This window comes from Phascolarctos cinereus, unplaced genomic scaffold (assembly GCF_003287225.1).
Source record: "Phascolarctos cinereus isolate Bilbo 61053 unplaced genomic scaffold, phaCin_HiC Scaffold_9;HRSCAF=440, whole genome shotgun sequence".
Lineage (NCBI taxonomy): Eukaryota > Metazoa > Chordata > Mammalia > Diprotodontia > Phascolarctidae > Phascolarctos > Phascolarctos cinereus.
Window position 1 is genome coordinate 259,946,524 of NW_027556402.1, and position 10,081 is coordinate 259,956,604.

Here is a 10,081-nt window from a genome sequence, read left to right on the forward strand (position 1 = left end):
CAGACCGTCAAGTTGAATGAACTTGTGAAGATGGCTTATGGCTGTCACCAAACATTTTCCCTAATGTCCTGGCTCTTCTTCCAAAGGCCACAAGGGGCTAAGTTTCACTGGGACCTCAATGCAGGGGAACTGGCTCGTGATTTTTTTCTAGGTCTCAAAATTATAAAAATTTACTCTCAAAGGAAACACTTTCCTAAGATCTCACATTGGTGTGGAGAATCCCAGACACCCCAAGTTATCCTGGGAAAGGAAAAGAGCAAACAGCCCTCATCTGGAAGCTTCACTAAAAACTGACCTGACACACTTCAGGGTGGTCTTTGGGGCTATGCACCTGGCTAATCCTTGCCTTCCCTGGTCAGGCCAGGGCTCTTGTCCTCTCTACTCTCTCTCTCTAATGGGCCAGGCCTGACATCTCAAAGTCCTACTTCCTACTGCTATGATGTCACTTAAATCCAGAACTTCAAGCATGTCAGGTAAGGCATGGAAGGGTTCCTGCCATTTCTAAATATTGGAACTAAACCAAAATTTAGCAACGTTACTGCCTGGACAGTATCAAAGTGGTGACAGAAAAATCCCAATTCATCTGCCCACGTCTTATTTCTCAGGACTCCCTCCCTTCCTAAGGGTTATCTTTGTTCCAGAGCCTGGCTTCAGGAAGGTGGGGCCCCAGGACATCAGAAGAGTAGCCTTCAGTGAGGTGGGGAGCAAATGGGGGTGGAAAAGTGGGGCTTTAGCACCTCCTTCTCTGGGAAAAGCCAACCTGGGTCATCTGGGTAACAGCCTCAGCGTCAGGCTGAATCCTGACTTCACCTGAGCCACACAGACCCAAGAGAAATCTCTCCTGCGCAGGGCCCCGGACTTAAATGTTCTGCTTTCCATGGTCTTTTTTCATTGCTTGGTGGGAAGATGTTTTGAAAATCAGACCCAGAACAGAAGAGCCATCAGAAGCACATGGGACTGCCCCAACCCCCGACAGACACAGACACACCCAGCGCTTCTCAAGTGGCCCAGCCCACTTTCAATGGCACTGTCCATCAGGAAGGTCTCCTGCTTTAGGCAGATGAGGGAGGAAATGTCCCCCGGCAACCTCTGCCCACGTGAGCTCATCTAAAAGCTGTGTTTTCATATTCAGTGTCTGTGAATTTATAAGGCCTGGGAGCTGCGATTTCTCTGGTACTGGGGAACTCTGCTGTCAATGCACCTGGCCCCAGAGCCAGCAGCAGGCCTCGAACCGGTCACTCCCTGCCTGGCTCCTGGGCCAGCCATTCAGCCATGCCACAGTTTTCTTCTGCTACTACAGAAGAGCTCACCGGACTGCTCAGATGCAGTTACTGTTTATGGGTCTGACTGGTTAGAAAGCCTTGACTATTTTCTATTAGAAACAAAATTTAAAAATCAATTTAACTTTTACTTAGAAAAAAGGCATTTCTTTTAAAGTAAGAGGTATTAATGATCAAGACATGAGTGGGGAAATTTCAGAGGTGCCCGCCACTGTGTTAAAACTGCTGGTAACACACACTTGGGACACTCATCTGTGGTGACTGGGGCAGATGTCACGCCAGGCTTTGGTTTCATGTGAGAGATGCCCGAGGATCCAGGGGGCAGCCACCTTTGGCACAGACCCTGACTTCAAGAGGCCGGCAATCTAAGGGGGCAGGGAGAGGGAGGACAAGCACACAAATGCCTCCAGCATGAGGCGGGGCAAGCAGTGGGCCCCCAGAGGAGGGCTGTAAGCAATGCTGAATGGAACAGGGCTCCAGGTCTTCTATGCCAAGTGCAGTGAGAAACTTTCATCTAGCTCAGGAAAGGTGCAAGGGCTGGGCCTTCAGAAGAGAGGGCAGGATAGAGAAAGGGTGATTCAGGACAGTCTGGTGACTAAGGCCAGGGAATAGGGAGGTGGGCACCAGACCGTGAAGGGCCTCGAATGATGGTGTGCGAGGAGGCTACAGGGATTCACTGCAGTGTTGAGTCGACAGGTAACTGACTGCAGCAATCCCTGGGAAGCAAGGTGGAGGAGAGCCTAGAGAGGGGTCAAGGACGACTCAGGAGTCAAGGTAAGAAGAGACGAGGTCTGGGGACAAATGAGGCCCACTCGGTATGTCCAAGAGATTTAGAGAGATCAACCCCACGCACCAGAAAACGAAGCATCTTTATCCTTCTCAGGCATGGTGTCTGTTTCAGCAAAATGAAAGGAGGAGAGAGACTAATGATGCCACTCAACAGGTGGCCAGTGACCTTAACAGGTGGACACAACATGGTTGCAAGAGAGAAGCCACACAATCACTCAAGAAACACGAGTCCCACTAATCAGAGAAACAAAGACTGCTGGGACTGACAGAGGCCTTGGTGTCCCCTACCTATTTTACAGATGAGGAAACTGAGGCCCTGAGAAGGGCATGACTTCTCCAAAGTCACCAGCAACTTCCTGGGAAAGCCATTAAGTGCCCTGACCTCCACCACACCAGGCTGACCCCAAGAACCACACACACAACACTAAATCTTGGTTGAACATATTTTCTCATCTCTGGCCATCTTCAAATGAATGGCTAACTTAAGAGAAGACAGGGACAGTTTGTAAAGTCTTTTCAAGGATGCCTTGTTTCCCTCCCAAGTCTTCTCTCAAGAGGACACCAGTCACAATCAGCTGCCCCTACGAATTTGTTCCGCTGGGTCGGAATCAGCCAGCCCTGCCCAGGTTCAAGGGAGTGACACTGACCAAAGGAGAGAAGGATCTGGTTCCCATCATGATTTAGATAAACGACCAGAATTCTGGACCTCGCCTGTGGCAGCAATGGGGATTCTACCCGCTCACTTCCATCTCCATTCTCGATCCTGTGACTGTTTCTCTGGAGGCCAAGCCAGGGGAAGGAGAGGAGGGTCTGCAGCCACCGTCCCCCCATCCACTTGGACCACGGTGCCAAAGCATCCCTGACAAAGAACGGGCCACACGGAGAGGACACAAAGGAAGAAGGCTGATGGAAGTCACTGTTGCGACACTGTTAACCCTCCAAGCCCAGTCATTGTCTGGACTTTCATCTCATTTTTAAACACTTAGCACACAGACACTGCCTCTGTCTTGCTGTCCTGCTCAAAATGAAAGCGCGGAGCCTCCGGGGCCGACTCTAAAGTTGGGCTGGACGCTTAGCAAAGAGCAAACCTGGAACACAAAACACAAAGGCAAGGGGCTGCAGAGGCCGTGGGCGTCTCCTTCTAGCCCTGACCTGCAGCCGTGACCGGGGTTAAACAACCCCTCACTTAACCTCTGGCAGACGCACCAGAGGCGACTGGGGTGTGGTTCTCCCCCTGGAGGCCTGCGGGTCAGCGGCCCACTCCAACCCCCTGCAGGGAGGCCAGAAGTCCACCCCTCCCCCATGTCCCAGCTCCTTATTTCTCCCGAGCCTACTGGGCATCATCGAGTCATGCTATTGATCCCACCCTGCCCATCAAGCCCAGACTCTCACAGAACCAACCTGTTTAAACTTCCCTCTAATTCTGTCCAGATCTTCGTGAAGCTGGGCATAAGTGGGGTCAGCATAAGGGAATTTCTGCATCATCCCAAGGAGTGAGTCTAGCATCCTTCTCTTCTTACTACAAAGTCGGAGAACACAGGACGTGAGGGCCTCCCGAGTCAGCCCCCCCCAGAACGGCTAACACTGATGAGCAGGCCACACGTCTGTCCCCGTCACGGTCACACTGGCAGAGTGCTGGCCTCTTCCTTCCTTGAACTGATCCCCCAGGCGACACTCGGCCAGTCTGTTCTGTGAGCACAGGCGGCCACAGAACTGACTGGCAGAAGGATCTCTGAAAGGAGTCGTTATCGCTATGTATCGGGCCTGGGCGGGAGGCGGTGCTCCCAAGATGCCGCAGTCCTCGGATTTTGCAGCATCAGGCTCAGAACCTGCCATCTTGGCGGCTGCACTCTGGGGTCAAGAACAGGCAATTCTCGGAACCGGCAAGCTCTGGCCTCCTTCTGAGAGAGGACCCACCAAACGTTGCCAGGCTGAGCAAAGGTCCTCTGACCATGGCTGTGGGAAATGTTAATAAATCTATATCTGGGGGAGGAAGGAACTGGAGACATTCCAGAAACTGCGCGACATCTCATTGGAGCCTCCAACTACTGAGCTAAACGACGCCCACAGTAATGGCTCTCCCCATGTTACAGATGAGGAAACAGAGGCTCGAGAGGCTGGTGGCCTGCTGCATAGTGGGGGCATGGGTCTCGCCAACCCCAAGCCTGGGGCTCCGCCGATGGGGGAGGCTGCAGAGAATGCCCAGTGCAGGCTCCGCCATAAGGCTCCAAACGACACTGGGAAGTGGCCCCCGGGGCCACAGTCTCTTTCAACAACACTCTGTGGTTGTACTAAGAGCCTCCCCCAACAAGCCTGGGGGCAGGCAGTCACCACGTGTGGACGTGGGATTTTTCTCAGTGTAAGAAGCCCCCTCCCTTGATGAGGACTGGCCGCTGCTCTGCACCTGGGAGGTGAAGGCTCCAGAGCTATCCGGGCTAATCCCGACTCTAAAGCCAGTTCTCTCTCTCCCCTACAATGCTCAGCCCTATTTGACGTGTCGGGCCTGGGAACTGACCCTGGTCTCAGGAGGTCAAGTCTAGGCTCTTCCCGTGACAGGGCCGGGCCCTCAAATGTCATCTCTTCTTAGAGAGAGGATGGCCCATGTTACTGCCACTCAGTGGGCTGGGAGGAGCTGAGTGACACAGTCGGCTGACCCGCGGAAGGAGGACAGAGGGCCCAGTGGCCAAGCCAGAGGGAGGCTCTAGGATGGTGGCTGGAAGTGTCCTCAAAGCGGATACAAGCTACAAGAAAAGCTTGTGGCTGTGCTCCCCTGGCTCTCTCTCCTCAGGGATGGAGAGGATGGCAAGGGAGATCACAACAGGATGCTAACCCCACTGCTCCGCCCCCCTCTCTAGCAGTGACATGGTGGGGACAGTGGCACCTGTCTGACAGGGTCTGCATGTGCTTGGGAGCCACCGAACCCCAACCCTGATCCTGACTCAAAGCACACGCACCATCACCTGGCTGCCTCTGAATTACACACCCAAGAGCCACGGCGAGTGTCAGACCTTCCAGCCAGGCTGCAGACCCTCTGACCAGCCCTACCTCCCTGCCCTCGAAAGCATCTCTGGGTCGGCCAGGGATCCAGACACTCGAAATCCTGCGTACAACATAGAGTCTGCCACACCGATGAAGGGGGAAGGAGCTCCCCCGCTCCCCTGGCCACGTGCTCTGCCACGGCTGCCTCCCAACCCAAAGCACCATCCTGAGCACAACTCTGTTCTGGCTCAACCCATGGCTCTTCTGCTTCAGTGTTTTCTAAAGTACAGAACGAATGTTTTGGCCTCGAGGACTTTGTAGAATAAAATACGTAAGAACAGAAATCAAGTCTGGAAGCAGGAAAGCCCCTCAAAGTCAAAAAGCAGAAAGTTGGGCATGGGGAGAAGCCAGGGGAAAACCCAGAAATCAGCCTAGTTACCAGAACCTGACTCCCTCTTTTCCTCCTTCTTTTTCCTCCCTCCTTCAGTGCACTGATGCCTTCGGGGGGTGATGGTGATGATGCCCAGTTTACCCCAGAATGCCAACTTTCTCCTCTTAACTCCACAGGAACCAGCCCACGGGGCTACTGTGCACCCTACCTGTCTTTCTCAGTTGTGCACTCAGAAAGCAGACATTTCCATGTAAATGCAAAACCCTGGTAGCACCCAATCTGTGGATTTAAGATAAAGTTGAGAATAGAAATGAGGAAAAGTGCTCGACTTAAATCACCACCGTCTTCCTTAAAAGAAAAGCTTCCCTTCCCCTTCTGAAGACTCAGACTAGGGGACAACAGCTTGATGCCACTTCAGGGGAGCAAGAGCCTTAGGCCGCCCATGCCGTGGACTGTGCTACTGGGGGCCAGTCACCGGTAAGTGGGACTTGACCAGGAAAAGAGAAAGTTGGAAGAAAAATGCTAGACTCTGCCCACATTTCCACCTTTTCTACATAAGGGCAGAGGGAGCATAAGTCCCTGGCGTGGTGCCCAGCTTCCAGCAGCAGGAGACCCTCCATCACCATCACCCATGTGACTTGAAACACCCTCCCTCCTTAGCCCCTGGCCCTGCTCCTCTGGCCGATCTAAACCAATAATGTTTTCCCAGTGAAATGACGTCTCTGGATCAGACCCTGCCCCCTGGCCTTCCCTCTAAAATGCTGGCCAAGATGCCCCTCCCCCCCGCGTCTTACTTACCTCAGACCCAACGTTAGCGCCCTGGCTCACTCCATATCGTCTCCCCTCAGTCAGACCCAGAGAGCTGCCTTCGGCGTAACCTTCCTGATAGGCTTCACCGTGATACCTGGGACAGAGAAAACACATAACAAAGTAAACCTGAAGAAGGGCTGGTCACGGGACAAGCACACACGGGAACAGCAGGTCTTTGCAAGTGAAGACGAAAGTCAAGATGACGAAGAATAAAGAAGGACATTCCAGAACATGCCCGAAGAAGAAGCAGTGACCGCTGTCCCGGACCCCAACGGAAGGGGCCGTGGAGACGCCCTCTCTGAACAACAGCAGGAGCACATCTGGTCAGTGAGAAGGAGAGAGGGTGGGGTCTGAGCCCTGTTCTGTGGGCAGGGGGTGGAATCCTCCACAGCCATGGCAGAAAGAGGGAGCCTGCAAAGGCCCCCGGTTCCAGCCAAGCCGCCGTCCACCATTCACTGGGGTGCGCTTTCACCTCTTCAACCCTCAGTAATGAGATCTATAAAATGGGCATAGTTAAGAACTACACTGCGTGACTCACAGTACGGCTGTGTCTGGGCGTGGGTGAGAGGCACAGGTTAAGTGCTCACGCTTGGCTGCATTTCACGCTAATCCCTAGGGATACAGACACAAAAAGGCAGAGTCGGGGAGATGCCGCCCAAGGGGGCGCAGTGACTGGCCCCACCTTTCCTGCGGCAATGGCGGTCCTCACTGAATCGTGGCTCCAGCCAAGGGGGCAGTAAGACGGCAGGGCAGGGACGAGGCCTCTGGAGGTGGCGCGCGTCCTATCGCCAGACCTTACAAAGAGCAGGGACCAGCCTGGGGTTAGTGGGAATGAAGTGTTTTCTGTTATCTGGATCCTCCAGGGATTCTTACTATGCCTATTTTACAGATGGGGAAGCTGAGGCACCTAGAAGTGACTGGAGCGACCAGTCACACAGTCAAGGAAGGGTCTGAACTCAGGTCTCCCTGACTCCAAGCCCAGCAGCTCTGGAAGATTCATAAAGAAAGGCATCGATATTTGTATTTGGTGACAAGTCGCCGGCATAAAGGAGATGACACAGAGCCTCCTGCAGTAAGGGTGGAGAACATGGGGAGGGGGAAGGCCAAACCTTTCAAACCTTGTCCAGGCTCTAGCAGAGGGCTTAAAAAAATGTGGCCAATACTTAAGTAAGGGTTGAAGCAAGACCCTCTGGGGATCCAGAGACCAAATAAGCCAGCAGCTGCCCCTCCAGGATGCCCCGAGGTGCAGACTTCTGCCTCCCACACCTGTGGACAGGCACCTGGCCGTCCAGAGCCCAGCAGCCTGCTTTGGCTGTGGCAAACCTCGAAACAAAAACAAGGACAGAATGACTCTCCGTCCTCAGATTCTTCAGAGAGTCAAAAAGGAAAGAAGGAGGGCTTAAGACGGGAGGGAACGGATCTAAAATCACAGTTGTTAAACTCTTTAGAAACATTAATTCCTGGCTGCAGAGGGGGCCCCTGTCAGCTCTAAATCTAGAGCCTGTGAAAGGTGAGCACCTGCCCCCACTTCAGAGATGGCCAGACCTCAGAAAGAACAGGCCCATCTCGGCCCTGCTACACGCTCACTCCTAGAGGGAAGCTTCAGCCAAATCAGCTGCAGGTGAGAAAATTCACGGGTTTTCCTTGGAAAGAGAAATAAAGGAGTCAGCCTCCTCACAGCCCGTTTCATAGCATGTGGGGCAGAACTGACATCTCCTTCTGCCAGGCTGGCCCAGCTTTCCCGGAGGCTTCACTCACACTTGCTAGCTGCGTGACCCAACGTCTGCAGGGGCTGGGGGTGGGGGGGAGGCTCCCTAGACTTGATACACCCTCTCCGTCCCCTCCTTCTTCCAGAGGACCCCTCCCCAAACGAGCTTTAGTGGTTCCACTCCTGAGCCTGAATCACCTCAGCTCTTACCTCCTGAGTCACGAAGATAGTGGCAATGACATCAAGCCTGGAACATGGAGGCAGAGGGCTTGACTGGAAGTGGGCCCAGCGGAGGCTGGGGAAATGTGGGAAAAGAATGAGTAGGGTCCAAGAGATGCCGCCTGCCTGGAAATCTGACCGAGCACACTCCTCTGCCGAGAGTCAGAAAGCCCAGGATTTCGGCATTCAAGGACATTTAAAAAAATCTAACCGCTGGGCTCAATTCTGGCGAGGTGGAGTCTCTGGCCTCGGACGCTGCAGACAAGAACCCTCCTACCGCCGTGGTCAGCCACGGATGAAGACAGCCGCCCCACGTTTCCAGCAGAAGCTTCACTGACAGAAGCAATGGCCCCGAGGGGGTCTGCTAGGCGGAGACAGCAGCTCAAATGGAGATGATGAGGAGGGAGCGAGCACACGAGGGGGGGGGGGGGCTGGGCCTGGGCGCCCGACAATGGCAGCACCCCTGGAGCAGGGGAGACACCGGGGAGAAGGAGGGGCCGGCGGGGAGGACGGACCCATTAGCCAGAGAGGCAGGTAGAGGAGCAGGGGAAGGGGAGCAGAAAGCATTCCTGCAGGCCTACTGTGTGCACAGAGGTCTCTCAGGCGGAGGAGAAGCGACTGGCCCAGGGTCACGCAGCTAGCACCGTCTGCGGCTGGGTCTGGACTCGGTCCCCCGACCCTAGGGGAGGGGCTGGGAAGCCAAGACTGCTTTCATAGTAACAGACGAAGCCGCCTCCCCTCCGGCAGACCCCCCGCGGGGCGACGGAGCGGACGGACACGGAGGGCGGGGCAGTGCGGCCGCGATGGACACAGGGCGGGGCGGGGCTCTCCAGCCCCCCCCCGCAGGTGGGCACGCCCACAAAGCCCGCCTCGCTCGGACCCGCCCCCTCTTCACACCTCTCTGGGGGTCTCCTGGGCCGCCTCCCCCAGAAGGAAGCCCCAGTCCAAGGCAGGATTCGCACCCGGCGCCCTGAGGCCCCTTCCTCGGTCGAGGGGTGTCCCAGGAAGTGGGGCCGGATCCCAGACCCCAAGGAAGAGGCCCCGGCGTCCGTAAACAGGGCGGGGGCTCCTTGGGGTCCCTCAGCCCCAGGACTATGGGTCTGAATGACCCTGGGACCACCCTCCCCTAGAAAAGGTAACAGAGAGGCGGCGCAGGGGAAACTGAGGCAGGGCGGCAGAGCCAGGGCCCCGTCCCCTCCCACCGCAGGGCCCAGCCGCGCACCCACCTCTCCTCTGCCATCACGATGGCGTCGAACAGGTCCGGGGATCGGTTCATGGCCCAGTTCGGTTAGGGCCCGCCCGGCGTCGCCTCCTCTTCCTCCAGTTCCAGGCCGAGCCGGCCGCGCACAGGCCGCTGGGACGGAGAGTACGGCAAGCTGGAGGGCCCGTGCGGTGGAGCCCCTGGCGCATGCTCAGTGGACCCTGGGCCCTCCCTCTCCCCTGTTTACATTCAATGGAACATTCCACGTGTCCTCGGAGAGAGACCTGACTGGCCGCAACCACTGAGCATGGGGGGGGGAAACGACGTTAGGGGGCGTGGACGGGGGGGGCGAGAGGAGGAGCCAAGGTTCTACTTCCCTGCTCTGGGTCCGTCCCTGGCTGTATCCCGGCGGCGCAAACAAATAGCGCTTAATCCGTGCTCGTGGATGGAGTGGTAAAACACACACACACACACACACACACACACACACACACACACACACACACACACACACACACACACACACACACACACACACACACACACCCCCCCCGCAGGAAAGCCGAGTCTGCGGCTCCCAAATCTGAGGACCGGGGCGCCCATCCTCTGCCTCGGTTTCCCCGCTTAGCTCAGTGCACGGCACATAATCGGGGCTTAATAGATGCTTCCCATGTCCCCATCCTAGGCTTCTTTGCGTCCCTAGA

The 10,081-nt window shown here is 55.7% G+C and overlaps 1 protein-coding gene across 6 annotated transcripts in view; it reads right to left on the reverse strand.

Moving 5' to 3' along the window:
* LTO1 (LTO1 maturation factor of ABCE1) overlaps positions 1–9,560 on the reverse strand; it is a 22,905-nt gene extending 13,345 nt beyond the window's left edge. For 3 of the 6 annotated variants that reach the window (XR_013484217.1, XR_013484216.1, XM_078149022.1), the window contains exons 1-4: positions 9,403–9,552; positions 6,238–6,343; positions 5,648–5,718; positions 3,471–3,588 (exon numbers count right to left, since the gene is read on the reverse strand). Coding sequence is in view for 4 of the 6 variants with exons in the window: in XM_078149022.1 (XP_078005148.1) it covers positions 3,471–3,588; positions 5,648–5,718; positions 6,238–6,343; positions 9,403–9,452 (345 nt within the window). In the remaining 2 variants the exon portion in view is untranslated. Of the gene's footprint in view, positions 1–2,498; positions 3,158–3,470; positions 3,589–5,647; positions 5,719–6,237; positions 6,344–9,402 lie in introns of those variants that run through there. The other 3 variants (XM_020970848.2, XM_078149020.1, XM_078149021.1) reach the window with 3 other exon arrangements.
* Positions 9,561–10,081: the final 521 nt, after the last annotated feature.